The sequence below is a fragment of the Chelonoidis abingdonii genome, chromosome 16, assembly GCF_003597395.2.
Source record: "Chelonoidis abingdonii isolate Lonesome George chromosome 16, CheloAbing_2.0, whole genome shotgun sequence".
Taxonomy (NCBI): domain Eukaryota; kingdom Metazoa; phylum Chordata; order Testudines; family Testudinidae; genus Chelonoidis; species Chelonoidis abingdonii.
In genome coordinates this window covers 8,143,423-8,161,994 of record NC_133784.1, presented here as the reverse complement: position 1 = coordinate 8,161,994, position 18,572 = coordinate 8,143,423, and the positions used below count along the sequence as shown (strand labels likewise).

General features: G+C 44.2%; 1 protein-coding gene across 8 annotated transcripts in view; it reads right to left on the bottom strand.

The window, feature by feature from the left end:
• Positions 1–18,572, bottom strand: part of ALDH18A1 (aldehyde dehydrogenase 18 family member A1) — a 126,410-nt gene that overhangs the window by 63,242 nt on the left and 44,596 nt on the right. For 4 of the 8 annotated variants that reach the window (XM_075072903.1, XM_075072908.1, XM_032777509.2 and 1 more), the window contains exons 3-7: positions 12,447–12,670; positions 11,094–11,243; positions 10,883–10,987; positions 6,894–7,052; positions 6,302–6,392 (exon numbers count right to left, since the gene is read on the bottom strand). In XM_075072903.1, the coding sequence (XP_074929004.1) occupies positions 6,302–6,392; positions 6,894–7,052; positions 10,883–10,987; positions 11,094–11,243; positions 12,447–12,670 (729 nt within the window). The remainder of the gene's footprint in view (positions 1–6,301; positions 6,393–6,893; positions 7,053–10,882; positions 10,988–11,093; positions 11,244–12,446; positions 12,671–18,572) is intronic. The other 4 variants (XM_075072906.1, XM_075072907.1, XM_075072905.1 and 1 more) reach the window with 2 other exon arrangements.

Sequence of the window (18,572 nt, the reverse complement as noted above, 5' to 3'; positions counted from 1 at the left end):
TGCACTGCTACAGGCTGGGGACCAACTGGCTAAGCAGCAGTTCTGCAGAAAAGGACCTGGGGATTACAGTGGACGAGAAGCTGGATATGAGTCAGTGGTGTGCCCTTGTTGCCAGGAAGGCTAATGACATACTGGGCTGTATTAGCAGAAGCACTGCCAGCAGATCAAGGGAAGTGGTTATTCCCCTCTATTCAGCACTGGTGAGGCCACAACTGGAGTACTGCATTCAGTTTTGGTCCCTGCACTGAAAAGGGATGTGGACAAATTGAAGAGAGTCCAGCGAAGAGCATGAAAATGATTAGGGGGCTGGGGCATGTGACTTGTGAGGAGAGGCTGAGGGAACTGGGGTTATTTAGTCTGCAGAAGAGAAGAGTGAGGGGGGGGATTTGACAGCAGCCTTCACCTACCAGAGGGGGGTTCTAAAGAGGATGGAGCTCAGCTGTTCTCAGTGGTGGAAGATGACAGAACAAGCAGCAATGGTCTCACGTTGCAGTGGGGGAGGTCTAGGTTGGATATTAGGAAACACTATTTCACTAGGAGGATGCTGAACCACTGGAATGGGTTACCTAGGGAGATGGGAGAATCTCCATCTTTAGAGGTTTTTAAGGCCTGGCTTGACACAGCCTTGACTGAGATGATTTAGTTGGTGTTGGTCCTGCTTTGAGCAGAGGACTGGACTAGATGCCCTCTGAGGTCTTTTCCAACCCTAATATTCTATGATTTTATGTTTCTCACCTGGTTAGGCTGTTCTTCCCAATCCTCCTTGGCAATGTCCAGTATGCCTTGGGGATGATGATCATATAGCAGCTTGAAGGGGGAACGTGGTAGAAATCTGGAAAAACTTCCCTTATTGCAAACATAAGGTAAGGTAGTAAGGTATCCCACAATTTTTCCCATCCCAGCTCACCACTTTCCATACTATATTCTTCAGTGTCCTATTAAAGCATTCAATGAGACCATCGGTCTGTGGACGGTAGACTGAGCTTCATAGGACCCATATCTGGAGCATCGCACACAGGTCCTTCACCAATTTTGATGCAAAGGGGTTCCTTGATCTGTTAAGATCTCTTTGGGTATCCGTACCTTAGAGACAATTTGAATCAATTCCTTTGCTATCATCTTGGACACTGTTGTTCTTAGGAGGGCGACTTCTGGGTATTAGGTGGCATAATCCAGAACAACAAGCACACTCTGATGACCCCTGGCTGACTTCTCCAATGGGCCTATCAGATCCATGGCTATCCTCTCAAATAAACAGGACTTCAATAATTGGTACTAAAGGGGCCCTTAAGTGCAGTTGTGGGCCATGTAATTGACGTTCCAGGCAGGAGGCGCAATATCAAACCTCCACATAAACTCAGCCAGAAGAACCACCGTAGGATTTGATCAAGGGTCTTATCTACCCCGAGATTTCATCTGAACAAATGACTATGGGCTAGGTACAACACTGCCCTCTGGTGCCTTCGAGGTACCAGGGACTGCTCCACTTCTTGCTCTTGTATTTGGACCACTCTAGGCCCTGGGCCTTTGGCTTTCCCTTTCACTGGGAATCCATTCACCTCCACTACCTTTTTTCCAATATTGTGGTGCACTGGCTCATTGGCTTGGTCCTGCCCAAAATTCTTAAATGAGGGCCCAATATGTTCAAATTCAAGGAGGCCTATTTCTGTTTCACCTACAGGATTAGTCACTGCAGAATTGGGTCCAGCTTCTGGTTCGTCAACTATCTGAGTCGCCCTCCTGCCTGCTGGATGGCCTTTTGGTTCTGGGCCAAGATCCTGGTCTCCAATCTTTTGTCCGTTCTTCTTTACTGCCTAGTTTTCCAGGGCTTCTCCATGCAGAGAATAAGTCCTGGGCTAATTCAGAGAAAACTAGGAGAGGACTAGCTACTGGAGCCACAGTATCAATCCTGAGGTCACTACCTTCCCGACTCATCCACTGGGAGTAAGTTTCCAAATCTGGGAAGTCTCATCCTATGAGGACCACATATGGGAGCTTAGAGACCACTCCCACCATTCACCCTTGTGGTGTTCCCCCGAACATCAATTTGTACAGGGATGGTCAGATAGTAACTGACAGCCCCACGTACACAAGTTATTCCTGTGCATTTGGCTATAAACAGTTGGTTCTACCTTACTAGGTTTTACCCAAGACCGGCATGATGGCACTTCTGGAGTTTACTAATGCAATGGTCTCTATGCCATTCATCCTAACTGGCTGTGTGTATCTATGTGGGGTCATCGTGACTCCCATGAGATTGTGAAGACCCATGTGGCCTGATCAATCACCCAGACTGCACTGAATAGGCTCCTCAATGTTAGGATACTGGGCTGCTATATGCCCTAGTTTCCCCACAAGCATAACATCTATACAGAGCTCGAGGTATCCCCCTATTCTTTAGGCTACAGGGTCTTACCCCATGACCCTCTCTCCCAGTTCCCCAAGTCCCTTAGCAGCCTCAGGCCACTCTTCAGCATCCTTGATCCCCAACCTAGTTCTGCCTGACCCTTCAGGAGTCTGGGCCTTCAGGATGGAGACTGGCCTCTTTATCCACTGCATCTCTTCCCGAGAAAGTTTCTGACCGTTAAATGCCTCTCTGCAAGTGCGACCAAATCTTCATAACAGAACAGAAGGAGTCATTCTGGCTAACCCATCCTCTCAGGTCTGATAGTAGTCCTCTCATGAACCCATCCAACACTAAGACTTCTAGAATCTTCTCCATGCTGTGGATCTTGGGGCACAGCCATTTCCAAATTAGATGAAACAAGTCGAACAGTTGTGACCTTGGTGCTTTGCAGTTCTGGTACCTCCACTCATGGAACCTCTGGGCCTTTGTAGCTGTCATCATCCCAGACCTTGCCAGGAGCTCAGCCTTCAGTTGGGTGTAATCTATGGCAGCTTCCGCTGCCATGTCCTAGTAGGCCTTCTGGACTTCCCTACACAGAAAAGGGGCAAGGATGCTGGCTCACTGGTCTTGTGGCCAGGGCTTCTGAAGGGCCATTTTTTCCAAGGTGAGAAGATATGCCTCCACATCATCTTCCATAGCTATGTTTGGTAGGTAACTTCTGGCCCTTAGGGATTGAGTCCCATCATGGCCATGTGTCAGAGCACCCAGGGCCTTCAGCAGGTTCACAACCTCCTGCAGGGTGGCTCAATCCTGGGTTGCCTGGTTCATCACCAGTTGATTTATTTTCTGCTATAGCCATACCAACTCCTGTTGCATGGCCATCTGGATCCTGGTAGCCTCTTGTTGCGCTCCCATGGCCTACACCAGTGCCCTCATTATGTGGTATATTTTTGGGGTGATTTACCTTTCCCCGGGATGGTCCACTGTGCAACTATTCCACTCCAGACACCACATGTGGCAAGGCACCTCCTCTGTCTCACTGGACTTTTCACTTTCCCCTCTGGCGGTGGCGGGGCCTGGGCTAAAATCAGCCCCACTCTAGACAGTATTTGTCTTCCCACTCTGCATTCTCTTATCAGTGCTGTGACATTCTGACACCCCAATATTCACCACTGTCATGTAATTAGGATATGTATTGTACATAGTATGTCTTTTAGGTATCATTCTAGAAGTCTTGACCTGTTAAACATTAATATCTCGTAGGATTGTATGTGTTATCGTTGTATGTGTTATCATTGTACATGAAATTATGAATTGGATTGTAGGATTGTATGTGTTTGTTATGTATGTGTTACTGAAACATGTTGTGAGGTTGAAAGCACCCACAAACAGCCTTTCAGGTACAACAGTAAAAAGGTTAAACAATGCTAATGGCTTATTAAGGAAATGCATACAAGCACAAGGATTACCCCAGGGACTGTGTACAATAGAAACCTCAGAGAGATAGCACTACATTATGGGAACTGTTTGACCCAGATCACAGTGACAGAGCTTTCCAGCAAATGGGAAGATGATATAGAAGGGGGACAATGACATCATGGGGGGGGAACCTCTCTCTCCCTGCAACAACACATCTGGAAACACCTGAGGGGCAAGGACTGAACTGTGGGAAGTGATGGTCCCAGGCTGGAAGAATCTTTAGCCTGTGTATGAAAACCTGGGAAAGTCAAGGCAACTTGTGACTTAAAAGTCTGCCACCCTGTTTATCACTCAGTGAGAATTTGCTAATTTATATCCAACCTATCTAGTGTGTTAAAATCAGTTTGCAGTTTCTGGTTATTTACTAAGGTAATCTGCTTTGATCTGTTGACTATCCCTTATAATCATTTAAAATCTACCTCTTGTACTTAATAAATTTGTTTGTTTTAAACCCAGTTTGTGTAATTCATAATGGGGGGTGGTGGGAGGGGGCTGCAAAAAGATGTGCATCTCTCTCTCCACAGTGAAGGAGAGGGCAAATTTCAATTAGCTTACATGCTCTACAGTTCTCGGTGAAGCACAAGACAAGACAATTTTGGGTTTACTCTTCAGAGTGCTAAGCAATTCCTTATCTGAAAGCCTTTCTATGCAGTACTGACTTCCATTTCTGTCTTTCTGCAGCTGGGGGTGTCCCTACCTCTGTTTGTGCTGTAAGACGCCTGAGGGCCTGGCTCAGCAGGAGAGGGAGCCCAGGCTGGTGGAACAGGTGGGCTCAGTGGTTCCCCAGCACATAAGGTGGCACCCCAAAAATGGAGCAACCCGTCGCAAATAATTTCAAGGTAGGCCTCAGGACAGCCCCAAAGAGGGTTCCTCCAGCAAACAAAAAAGAAACCAATTTACAAACACAAAATAAGAGATACTTTTCCCCGCCCCCTTTGCTTGGGTGCTCTTGTCCCCAGGGTGTCAGTCTTTCCCCTAAACAGGCATTCAGCTTTGGGGGTTTCCCCCAGGAGGAGAGCAGCCTTTTACCCTGGAGAAGCCTGTCTTCCCGCTGCCACTAGCTCTGCAATAGCTTGTTTCTCCTCCCCCTCTCTAACCACAGCAAGGGCTTTTAAAGATCTCAGGCAGTGCTTAAATTGGACCCAAGTGTTCCTAACTGACCTAAGGTAACCCCTTCACAGCTTATAGGAAAAAGGGCAGTTATCATTCTAGGGCTAACACACCTGCCTTCCACAACCCTCTGGCAGCTCCCAGCCTGACTTTCAGACCCCCACATTCTGACTGGATCATGTGAACAGTGGATAATGGCCAAAGTGCCAGGCAGCTGGTTTGCCATAAATTAGGAAGTTGTTGTGGCTCCAGCTTCTGCAATGCTAGGATCACAGAGTATACACTGCAACTTGTCACTGTTGTAAAAAAACTTAGAAGAGAAGAGAATACACCTTGCATGAGGTGCAAGAGCCCAAGGATCATGTTCAAATATGAACTATATAAAAGCATACAGCAGGCCCTGCTCCATTCAGTGTGCCCATTGGATCTTCAGCGGCTTCTGAACACCGAGACAGCAAGAAGGGGACAAAAGTGTACTCTCTCATCTAAACTTGGCAGTTACAGCGATGTAGAAGTAACTTCTATCCAATTTAAAATAATGGAACATTAAGAGAAATCGCTAAACCTCTACAAGATAATGGAATGATGAATGACAGGCAGCAGTGGGGGCTTACCAAAAATGTCTTCGCATATTTAATTGCTTTGTTTCAGAGAGTTACAAAATTAGAATGTAGGCTGGCACCACTGTCCATGTATCTGAAGGGGAAAACAACCTTTTGCCAAAAATTGCTATTTATCCAGTGCCCAAATTTTATTTTGCTGCTCCTGTTGCAGAGAAAGGTTTTTGTCCTAGCTCTGAAGAGTTTACACTCTGAAGGAGACCATATACAGACCAAAAAAATACGGAAAAATATATGACATACAAATAAATGAATTGGTCTTAGACATGTTTCTCGTTGGTTTTATGGGGGTATGTAGCAAAGCGTGGCAGGGCCCTCTTGGCTTCTGCTTCTGCTAGGCTCACAAAAGTCACTCTGAGACTCTGGATTTTGTAACCACTGGTGCACTTTATTCTCAGGCTTGTTCCCACCACTGTTTCACCATGTACTAGTAATCCTTCCCTGTCCACAGGCACGAGGGAAGGGAGAGCTACCTCCCTGCTTCCATTCTCTGCCTTTTCCCTTTTCTCCTGCTCTCCCCTGGCTTCCGTCCCCTGAGGCTTTTATGCAGCCCCAGGATAATTAAGTAGCAGCTGTCTCTGCCTCCCCAGTTAGGGCCAGGCTACCTCTAGCTTGCTCTAATTTGTTCCCCTGATGAGGAGCAGGCATGATAAAGGGCTCAGTCTGCAACCCTTTGCCCAGCACTGTGTCATAGGGCAGAAACTGTTGATATAACCACAAGCAAAGGAGTAAGTCAGTCACATACCTTCTACATCTGAGAGAACAATCAGGAGATCAGTCTTCATTTCTACAGCCAATCGTGCTGCCAGACTATCATTATCTTTAACGCTAATAACCTGAAATACATACAGAGGTCAGCAACACCAGCAGGAGAGAGAAACTAGCAAACACTGACTGTGCCCTAAAGTGAACAACAAATATCAGTACTACCATGCCCCTCTGCACTGCTTGTCCATATTATACTGTGTGCTCTGTGGGGTGGAATCTTTGTATGGAGTTGAGCACAAAGTTAGAAATCAGTAACCAAGTAGTAATATCCTCTCCAAATCAGTCTGTGCTCTGCAAAAAGCAAGCCATGCTAATGTCTACTCCCCATCCAAATCAATGCATCTTGTCAAAAGCAAGCTGTGTCAGTACCCATTCCCTAATTCTTCTGTCCATACCATTCCGCTTAACTGTATGGACTTTCAGCTCCCAGCATCACTGTGCTTCTTCTGTTCTTACATTTTCCATTTCCCCTATTGGTTACTCCAGGATATCCAGATTATTACAGTGTTAGTGAGTCATGTTCTAGCAGGTGCAATAGCAAGATCTACCCACTGCAATACTTTACCCACATTTACCCCCTGAAGATCACTGTTTGGTTCTGGAGGTGGAACAACAGCATCATTGGTGTTAATAATAGGGACAATGTTCATCCGCAGCAGCTCATGCAATGTCCCATTTAAATTCCGACGCTTCTGTTCATCATGGAAATCCAAATTGGTGACTAAAATCTGAAAAGGAGAAAGATTCTGAACAAGAATTTGATCTGCAGCCACCAAGCGTGCAAGTAAAGAGACATCCACAACAGATCGGTCAAGGCTCTCTAGACCACAAGGGTAGCAAGAGGGGTTAGTTAAAGGGTGCAGAGGATAGTTGAGAAATTTAATTCTCTGGACCACTCTTTATTGTAGAATATGAGACATACACAGCTATCTCCCAATAGTCCTTTTCACAAGAAATCAGAACATGGGCTGGCTAAATCTCTATGAAACTCACATGCAGGTTCTGGTTATGACTTTTAAAGCCCCAAGACCATTTGTGATCAGATTATTTGTCACCCTCTTTCTCCCGTACAGTATCTCCACAAATGAAATAAACAGAAAGGCTTAATTTAGAGCTTCTTTCTTCTGAACAGAAAGGTAAAGCTGGCAGATTACTTATTCTTTGATGTCCCTTCAGCTCTGAAATTCATTTCCTCCTTGGTCTGCCAGAACCTAGCTCCATTGACCTTCTGGACATGCTGCAAACACCATAGTTTCTTTCAGACATTTGGGGAGGCAGCCGAGTAAAGAAGTGAATGATCTGTAGAGGAAATTTTTCCTCATCTCTATTTTGACATTGTTTCTGAGAACTGAGTACAATTGAATCCACTGTGAGACACTGGAGTAGTTTTTTGAATTTTAATTTAGGAGCCCAATGACTTTAATATGATCTTAATTTAATCCTTATAAATATACAGTGGGACAGCTATGTTCATAGTCAAGCCAGATTAGAATCCAGCTCACTCTCCTATAGTTTTTTTAATACTACAGTGCAAAGATAAGTACATTTTAGCCAGTGAATTCAGTAGATATTGTATGATGGAACACATACAGGGAGCAGGTCTATTGAGAGAGAAAGTGACATTAGGTTCTCAGGTACCATGGTGATAGTTGTGGTATAAGGCTCAAGACAGATGTTTATATAGGCAGAGTATAATTGCACGTCATAGCAAGATCTTCTCCAAGTACCTGAGTACAGCAATTCAAACAATAATGCTATAACATGAGTTAAAAAAAAGGAGAGGCTCATGGCTAAGTATATACAGTATGGAACAGAAAAGATTTTAATGAATAGAGTCCACATTTGAGGACTCACTTTTTACATTTCTCTCGTGAGCTTTATATTCAGCTTGATAGTTCTAATTTTGTTTGCAGTAGGGCAATCAAATGATTAAAAAATATTAATTGTGATTAATTGGGACATTAAAAAAAATAGTTGCAACTAACTTTAGTTTTAAATCACTCTGTTAAATAATAAAATATCACCATTTATTTAAATATTTTTGGATAGTTTCTACATTTTCAAATATATTGATTTCAGTTACAACAGAATGCAAAGTATACAGTGTTCATTTATAACAAATATTTGCACTGTAAAAAAAAATATTTTTCAATTCATGTCATACAAGTACTATAGTACAATCTCTTTAGATTTTGTGTACATTTTTTTTAAACACATACCTGCCCTGCACACAAAAATAAAAAAATGTCAAACTTTAGTGCCTACAAGTCCACTCAGTCCTACTTCTTGTTCAGCCAATCAGAAGTAAGGTGACATGGTATATGGTGTATTGCCACCCTTACTTCTGCTGCAGCTTGTGGTGCTTGGCACTTGGCATACGGCTCAAGATGGGCTCTGTGCTATCGCATGGAGGCTGCATCTTCCCAGAGCCCTCGGCCATCCCATAGTCCTCTGGTGGCTCCTGACTCACCACGGGCACCATTTCATATTTTGGTTTGATGTGGGTGTGTGGGGGATGGGCGGGGGAAGGAAGAGAGAGCGCGAGAGAGAGAGAGTGCACGTGTGTGCTGGAGGACAATGCATGTGTGTGTGTGTGGTGTGTGCGCTGGGGAAGCGCTGTGTCTTTAATCGAGCATTCAGGAGCCTGAATGCTTTTTCAGCCAACAGCAGCTGCTGTTGGCAACAGTGGCTCCTGAGACAGTACCAGCTGACAGGCTCCCCCTGTTCCCTGACTCCAGCTCAGCAGTGACTGGGTACACAGGTGGGGGGAGGGAGACACCCCAACATCAGCCTCTCACCCCCACTCTGCGCAGCAGACAAGAGGCATGTTCCCAGTCTGGAGCAGCTTCATGGGTGCAGGGGCAGAGGAACTGGGAGCAGCAGTTATCATGGGAGATGGAGGCGTGAGACCAGTTCCGAAGCATTTCGATAATCTTAGCATCTGGTCTGGATATTTCAGAGTCTCCTGTCCCCAGCCACCTCCTGCTCGTTGCCACAGCCTGTGCCTCCCTCCCTGCCCGGCTGCTGCCAAGTCCCGTCTCCAGACGTGTGCAATTAACACTCGTTTAAAAAAAAGGTGTTATTTTGTTGCGTTAACTGCATGCGTTAACTGCAATTCACTGACAGTCCTAATAATGATTCTACATTTGTAAGCTGCACTTTCATGATAAAGAGATTGCACTACAGTACTTGTAAGAGGTGAATTGAGAAATACTATTTCTTTTGTTTATCTTTTTAAGGTGCAAATATTTATAAAAAAAAAGTAATATAAAGTGAGCACTATACACTTTCTATTGTGTTGTAATTGAAACCAATGTATTTGAAAACGTAGAAAAATATCCAATATATTTATTATAAATTTAAATTGGTATTCTATTATTAACAGTGTGATTAAAACGGTGATGAATTGTGACTTTTTTTAATCTAGTTAATCCGTTTTGCACTAATTGCTTGAGCTAACTGCAATTAATTGACAACCCTAGCTTTCAGTAGTCAGACCTTCACTCCTGATCATCAGCCCTATCTCTTTGGCCTATCCTAGGGCCAACAACCAGGTGGTCTGGGATACACAATTGTTTAGAAGTGTCCAATGCCAGCAAAAAATTTGTTTTTTCTCTAACTAGAACATAAAATTTATTTAAGTGATATTCACCAGAACAATTTCTTTTGTGAGATATTCATACCAAGTTCTAAACTGCTCAGAAATGGAATTACAATGGAAATCTAGGAAGACAGTGAATAGAACAGAACAGGTCCCTGTAGCAGAGTACATCTCTGCTCCGGCCCTGAAGGGGTTAAAAACAGCCCAGGGAAGGGGTTTGGGCTGGAGAAAGCAGCCTTTTAGGCTGGGCTGATTGGGGAAGTGGCAGCAGCTGGGGCCACGCCCCAAACTGAGCCACAGGCCCTTATAAAAGGGCAGAGAAGCCAGGAGCCCAAGGGATTCTCTCTCTGTGTTCAGAAGGAGAAGGGCCTGGCTGCTGCAAGGGACCAGACAAGGTACCTAGGGTGAAGCAGGGCTGGTGAAGGCAGCGGAGCCGGGGAGCTCCTGCCTGGAAAGCCCCAGGCTGCGGCCTAGGAGTAGGCTAAGAGGTACTGGGGTTGCAGGGTGCAACCCAGGGGTAGGCCAAGGCAGCAGGTCCAAACCCCTTTGCCGATGATGAGAGGCTAATACTGCAGTCTGCCCCAGGGCGTGGGGCTAGCTAATGACTGGGCAGTTGCCAAGACCCTGAGGCAAGGTGGGGATAGAGTGGAGGGGGTTCCCAGGAGGGGGAAAACCCTAAGGAGAAAGGGGTTACTGCCAGGGAGCAGAACCCCATGTAAAAGGGGCACCGGGGTCCAGGGAGGGACACAGGGCCAGTAGCAGAAGCCGGAAGGCGGATCACCGGCCTGCAAAGGGCGCTCCGAGCTGCATATTCGAGCTAATTCCCTGAAGCAACCAGCAGGAGGCGCCGCAGGCGTGAGTCACGCCTGGTTACAGTCCCTCTCGAAATAATAAGACTGGTTCCAAAAGATGGACTGAAGTATCAATCTATAGGCAAGGGAGAGCGCAGTCCCTTACCTGAGCTGCACAAATGCTGTACTGTGTAAACATGGCCTCATAGAGAGCCATCAGTCCACTCTGCCCAGCTGCTGCACAGGCGCGTGCCTCCAAGACTGGAATAGCCTTAAAAGATTAGAGAACATAGCTGTCAGCCAATTGACAGGAAGAGATATAAGCCGACTCAGCCCAACATTTAATAGAAGAGCAGATGACTACCTCAGCCACTCACCATGTCCTTTAGCTGGTTCTGTCCTGAATGGAGGGCCTGCCTCACACTTTGAGAAAGCAGGATCTCATGGCGCAATCGCTGTTTTCCAAAGGCCACAGCACCACTGGTAACTATCATCATTTCCCGACCCTGATTCTGCAGCATTGACACCTACAGGTGTGGAGAATCAAAGATCAGGACCTAGAGCAGGCAAATTACTAGCTTACTGATTCCATTCTCCCTCTTCGTACATTTTAAGAGCGTTTTGTACCTCATCAATTCCTGGAGACTGAAGTCTTCTGCTTATCCAAAGAACATATACAGTAAGCAAAAAACAATGTAAGATGCCCTCCTCCAAGGAGTGAACCTGTATGGCCCTTGCTATACTTGACCCCATCATGGTAGCAATTTTTCTGATGTAAACACCTGGACTAATCAAGCCATAGGACAGGCATCAGATGGAAGCCTGTCTGTCCACCACCACAGTGGTGTGATTTCAAGCAGAGACTAGAGGCGAGCAGCCCATATCCTATTACTAGACTTATCAGTGACCATCCATGCCCACAGCTCATATTTAAACAGCAATGCTACATCTGAGATATAGAGAATCTGTCTTTTCTTATACCATGCAAACACATCATGCTTTGCCCCTTCCACCTCCCAGCACCTGGCTCCCTAGTTCCTTTCACAAATCAAGTACCATATACTTCCTTAATGCAACAAAATTTTGTACACACCCATCAAGTATACACTAGATCTGTCCCTCTCCAGCTAGGTTTCTGGAAAGAGAGCCTGTTAGGATAAGAATCATCAATGTAGCAGAAGTAGGATCAACTCACTAGATGCCAACTGGCAAAGTTTGTTAACCAGAATTTTAACTGGATATGGAAGAGTTTTATTTAACTCAATTATTATATATTCATAAAGTATCAAGTGCCAGTTACTGTTTAACCCAGGTGTCAGAGCAATTTAAACATCAGCAGTGAAGCCCTGACAACACTATTCACTGGGATTATACTCCACAACATTTTTCAACAAAAGAAGTGGCAACAAGAGATACTCACTTCCAACTACATCCCAGGACAAAATGTTCTCCCTCATTCCCTGATGGTTCTTTCTCCTCCAGCTGAAGGCAGGAACTCCCACTAGGTTTATTTCTGCATACTGCAGGTTCTCCTTTTGCACCACTCTTTACATATATTAGGCCTCATGACTCCCTCACTACATCTTCCCCCTCTGCATACACCTCAGTTTTGCCACATTATGATAAAAGCTGCAGTTAAAGTCTCCTGCTAAGTTTTATTATACAAACTTTAAGGAGACATTGGACTAGCCAGTTTGCAAGAGGACTAGGCTTTTTAGCCATAAAGTTACCTGCTCAACAATAGATGCCAACCGCCCAAGAGCCAATCCACACTCATCCCCTCGAGTCACAACAGCACTACCCAGCTTCACCACAATCCTTTTAGCATGCTTCAGCTCACTGCGATGTGCAAATGACTTGCCATGTGTACGACTGAGGGGCATGGTGATAAATGGGATGTTACTCCAGCAACGGATAGATTCATTCCTTAACACCAGGTTATGGACAGGCAAATCTGTTGTTAAAAAACAAAAACAAACAACCACCACATGAAAGACAGGGAGAGATCCCACACTCCCAAATGTTGAACCTACAACTTTGAACACTTAGTTCAGACCTCCCTCAACCCTTTATCTGTCAAAATTACCCCCATCTTGAACCTAAAATCTCACAACGTGCACTTAGTATTCTGACTTCCAAGCCCCTGGAATGTATCCAGTTTCCAAGTGACTAAGAAAGAAACAATGCAAGTCATTGCTGGGTCTGATATACACTGAAGTGTATAAGACCCATACTGGGTCAGACCAATGGTTCACTTAGCCCAGTATCCTGTCTTCCAACAGTGGCTAATGCCAGGTGCTTCAGAGGGAATGAAAACAGGGTAATCGTCCAGTCCCAGCATCTGGAAGTGAGAGGCTTAGGGATGTCCAGAGCATTGGAGTTACATCTCTGACCATTTTGTGTAATAGCCATTGACGGACTTACCCTCCATCACTTATCTAGTTCTTTTCTGAATCCATTTATACTTCTGGCACTCAGAACATCCCCTGGCAAGAAGTTCCACAGGTTGACTGTGCATTGTGTGAAGTACTTCCTTTTGTTGTTTTAAACCTGCTGCCTATTAATTTTAATGGGTGACCCCCTAGTTCTTGTGATGTGAAGGGGTAAATAAAATGTTTCTTTATTTAACTCGCAAGAGACCAGGGGCTGCTAACAGGGAGTTTCGCAAGCAAGTTCTCCAGGTGAAGGAGGAGCAAATACAGCATCTGTGGGGTAAAGTGACTGTCTGTAGTGTGTGTGGGGGGGGGGGGTTACTTGCTGTGTGCTGAGCTTGTGTTTGTCAGTCTGTTTGTTTGTTTGAAGGACTGTGTGCTGTGGCTGGCAGTTGGAGGCCGTGAGCTTAAAAGGAAGGTTTGAAAGCTCAAAGCCTCTGGTAATTGGCTGAGCCTTAATCAGTGGGCCGGGCATTCACTCAGGCCAGGGCTTTATAAAGCCGCACACAAGCGACCAGGGAGCTTGCGACCAGGGGCTGCTAACAGGGAGTTTCGCAAGGGAGTTTGGAAGGGAAGTGGGAAGGGAGCAGGGGTCCCTTGTCGGTCCTACCTGTTCCCCTGTAGTCCCCTTAAAACCTATACTCCAAACCAAATTCAAAACGTATTCTTTCAACCACCTTTTCATTAACTAGGAGACAATGCAGGCAGAACCCAGCACAGAGTGGGGACTATCCATTTATTCACTGACGTAGCAGTATGATTATTCTGCCTTGTGGGTGGGTGGCTTATGTGTGCAGTCTGGTGGGAACTCCTGGCCCTCAGAGACCACGTATGGACTTTGGAGGCCAGGGGTGGAACTGGAGGAGCTAAGACAGGCAGAGAGGTATGTTGATGAGCTTTCCGGGACACTGCAGAATTGTCCACCTCCGCTCAGACAGTCTGGGTGCTGCTGAGAAGAAAAAGGCCTAGAAGCAGAGCAGTCAATAGGAGCAGAGGACCTTCCAAGTTGGGACCTCCTTCCAGAGGTGCTGGGGTGCCTCTCGCACTGAGGTCCTCTCCGGGGAAGGGAATCCAGTTGCTAGGAAAGGCAGGTGTTAGTAAGGGAGATTCGATCCATTAGAAACGTAGATAGCTGGGTTTGTGATATCGGGAGAAACGTATGGTGACTTCGTGCCTGGTGCAAAGGTTGCGGATCTCTCAAGGCATCTAGACAGACTTACGTGTAGTGCGGAGGTCGTGGTACATGGTACCACTGACATAGGAAAGGGTAGGAGAGATGTCAAGGAAGCAAATTTAAGCTGCTAGGAAGAGACTGAAATCCAGGACCTCTATGGTGGCATCTCAGAAATGTCCCATCCCACGCACAGGCGGTAGGCAGGCAGAGCTTCAGAGTCTCACTACATGATGAGACGATGGTCTAGAGAGGAGGGGTTTACGTCTCATTAGGAACTGGGGAAACTTTTGGGGGGAGGAGCGCTGTACAGGAGGATGGCTCCAACAACAAAGTGGAACCAGGCTGCTGGCTACTACATTAAAGTTGTAGAACATTTTTTAAAACTAGGAGATGGGGGAAAAGCCGACTGCTGCAGAGGAGCAGTGGATGTGACTCAGACTTCTCTTGGGGAGTCTGATGATAGAGATCTCAGTTGATAGAGTCGGAACAGAGGACGGAAAGCATAATGTAAGGGCCAGATCAGATGATAAGCAGTCACAAAAAAAAGAATCTGGCACTCAGAAAGGGCAGACAAATAAACAATTTTTAAAGTGCTTGTAACACTGCTAGAACTCTAATAATAAGATGGGGAACTAGAGTGCTTCGGTTAAAAGAGGACTTGACTATTAGGCATCACACAGAAACCTGGTGGACGTATGATAATCCATGGGACAACAATCATTCCAGGTACAAATAATACTGGAAGGACAGAACAGGTCCGTGCAGGGGGAAGGAGTGGCACTATATGTGACAGAAATGTAGAATTTCAAATGAAGTAAATAATCTGAAGTGAATATCCACTTGTTCCATAGAATCGCTAATGGATGAATGTCATGCCTAGATAAAAATTAACATTAGGGATCTATTTCGACGACGCTTAACCAGGATAGTAATAGTGTGATGCAAATGCTAAGGAATAGAGAGCTATCAAATCAAAACCATAATAAGTGGAATTTCCTTAATCCATATTGACTGGAACATCTCACTTCAGGGCGAAATGGCAGAGATAAAATCTCGACATTTTAAATGACAGCTGTCACGGGACCACAAGGGGAGCGGCAACTCTAGATTTCAAATCTGAGTGAGCGAGGAGCTGGTCAGAGGTAACTATAGCATCGCACCGCTTGGAAATGTGACATAGTACAATAACTTCCACATCCCTTGGTGGGAAGAAACCTAAAAAACAGCCCATACACTGTGGCATTTTAATTTCAGAAGGGGGGAATATCAATAATGAGGGGGTTGTTAAACAAAATAAGAGGTACAGTGACTAAAGAATCCCTGCAAGTTGCATGGGCCCTTTTAAAGACACCATAATATGAGGCCCAACTTCAAGTATGGCCAAATTAAGAAACACAGTAAAAGAACTAAAAAAACCACCGTGGTTAACATGTAACAAAAAAGCAAACAGGATGTTAGGAATCATAAAAAGGGGATAGAGAATAAGACTGAGAATATATTATTGCCCTATATAAATCCATGGTACACGCCACATCTCGAATACTGTGTACAGATGTGGTCTCCTCACCCTCAAAAAGATATTCTAGCACTAGAAAAGGTTCAGAAAAGGGCAACTAAAATGATTAGGGGTTTGGAGAGGGTCCCATATGAGGAAAGATTAAAGAGGCTAGGCTTCTTCAGCTTGGAAAAGAGGAGACTAAGGGGGATATGATAGAGGTATATAAAATCATGAGTGATGTGGAGAAAGTGGATAAGGAAAAGTTATTTACTTATTCCATAATACAAGAACTAGGGGTCACCAAAACTAGGGGTCACCAAATGAAATTAATAGATAAAAGGAAGTTCTTCTTCACACAGCGCACAGTCAACTTGTGGAACTCCTTATCTGAGGATGTTGTGAAGGCTGGGACTATAACAATGTTTAAAAGGGAACTGGATAAATTCATGGTGGCCAAGTCCATAAATGGCTATTAGCCAGGAAGGGTAAAAAATGGTGTCCCTAGCCTCTGTTCATCAGAGGATGGAGATGGATGGCAAGAGAGAGATCACTTGATCATTGCCTGTTAGCTTCACTCCCCTCTGGGGCACCTGGCATTGACCACTGTCGGTAGACAGATACTGGGCTAGATGGACCTTTGGTCTGACCCGGTACGGTCATCCTTATGTTCTTATTCACTTTCTCCATACCATTCACAATTTATAGACCACTATCATGCACCTCTTAGTCCTCTCTTTTCCAAGCTGAATAGGCCTAGTCTTTTTAATCTCTACTCATATGAAAGCTGTTCTATACCCACAATCATTTTTGTTGCCCTCTTCTGTACGTTTTCCATTACTAATATATCTTTTTTGAGATGGGGCAACCAGAACTGCATGCAGTATTCAAGGTGTAAGGAAAACATGAATTTTATAGTGGCATTATGATATTTACTATTTTATTATCAATCCCTTTCCTAATGGTTCCTAATGTTCTATTAGCTTTTTTGACAGATGCTGCAAATTGAACATTGGCAACCGGTTGTCCCAATTTGCCTTAAGGGAATATCCTATGTGGCAGGGCGGACTGATTTAATCAAATCAATTAAAATAATTTTAATGTTTCAAATTTGTACTTTTTATTTATTTTCCTAAAGAAACATTGATTCTCATTGGTTGATAATCATTTAAATACATTTATTTGCAACTAAACATAGCCTTTGCACTAAATTTGGTACTATTTTTTGCTAACCAAGTAGATATACTATATTTATACATATTGATTAAAGCAATTAAATAGCAAAACTTACATTCTTCATTTTTATATTTATTATAGGGCTGTCAATTAATTGCAGTTAATTCACGTGATTAACTCAAAAATTAATGATTAAAAAATTAATTGCACTGTTAAACAATAGAATACCAACTGAAATGTATTAAATATATTTGCATGTTTTTCTACATTTTCAAATATCGATTTCTGATGCAACACAGAATACAAGGTGTACCGTGCTCACTTTATAATTATTAAAAGTATCTGCACTGTAAAAACAAAAGAAATAGTATTTTTCAACTCACCTCATACAAGTACTGTGGTGCAATCTCTATCATGAAAGTGCAACTTACAAATGTAGGTTCTTTTGCTACATAACTGCACTCAAAAACAAGACAAGACAAATGTCAAACTTTAGAGCCTACTACTTATTCAGCTAATTGCTATGAAACAAGGTTGTTTACATTTACGGGAGATAATGCTGCCCACTTCTTAATTACAGTATCACCTGAAAGCGAGAACAGGCGTTTGCATGGCACTGCTGTAGCTGGTGTCGCAAGATATATATGTGCCAGATGCGCTAAAGATTCATATGCCTCTTCAAGCTTCAGTCATCGTTCCAGAGGATATGCTTCCATGCTGATGACGCTCATTTAAAAAAATGTGTTAATTAAATTTGTGACTGAACTTCTTGGGGGAGAATTGTATGTCTCCTGCTCTGTTTTACCAGTCTTCTGCCATATATTTCATTTATAGCAGTCTTGGATGGTAACTCAACACATGTTGTTCGTTTTAAGAACACTTTCCCTGCAAATTTGACAAAATGCAAAAAATATACCAATGTGATGTTTCTAAAGATAGCTATAGCACGCGACTCAAGATTTAAAAATCTGAAGTGCCTTCCAAAATCCGAGAAGGATGAGGTGTGACACATTCTTTCGGGAGTCTTAAAAGAGCAATACTCTGATGCGGAAACTATAAAACCCAAACCACCAAAAAAGAAAAATCAACCTTCTGCTCATGACATCTGACTGAGATGATGAAATGATGAACATGTGTCAGTCCACATTGCTTTGGATCATTATCAAGCAGAATCCATCATCAGCATGGACGCATGTCCTTTGGAATAGTGGTTGAAGCATCAAGGGACAGATGAATCTTTAGCCCATCCGGCAAGTAAATATCTTGAAACGCCAGATACAACAGTGCCATGCAAACACCTGTTCTCACTTTCAGGTGACATTGTAAACAAGAAGCAGGCAGCATTAATCTTCTGGAGATGTAGACAAACTTGTTTGAGCAATTGGCTGAACAAGTAGGACTGATTGGACTTGTAGGCTCTACAAAGTTTTACATTGTTACATATGGAGAATAACCTGCTGGGAAGTCCATTTGCCCTGAACTGTGAGGCTCTGGGAGGTGTTTGCAGTGATAATTCTTGTAGGACGAGGCTGTAGGAGTGGAACTTCCACATGCACCTTCTGTGGGTCCTGCCAACAGT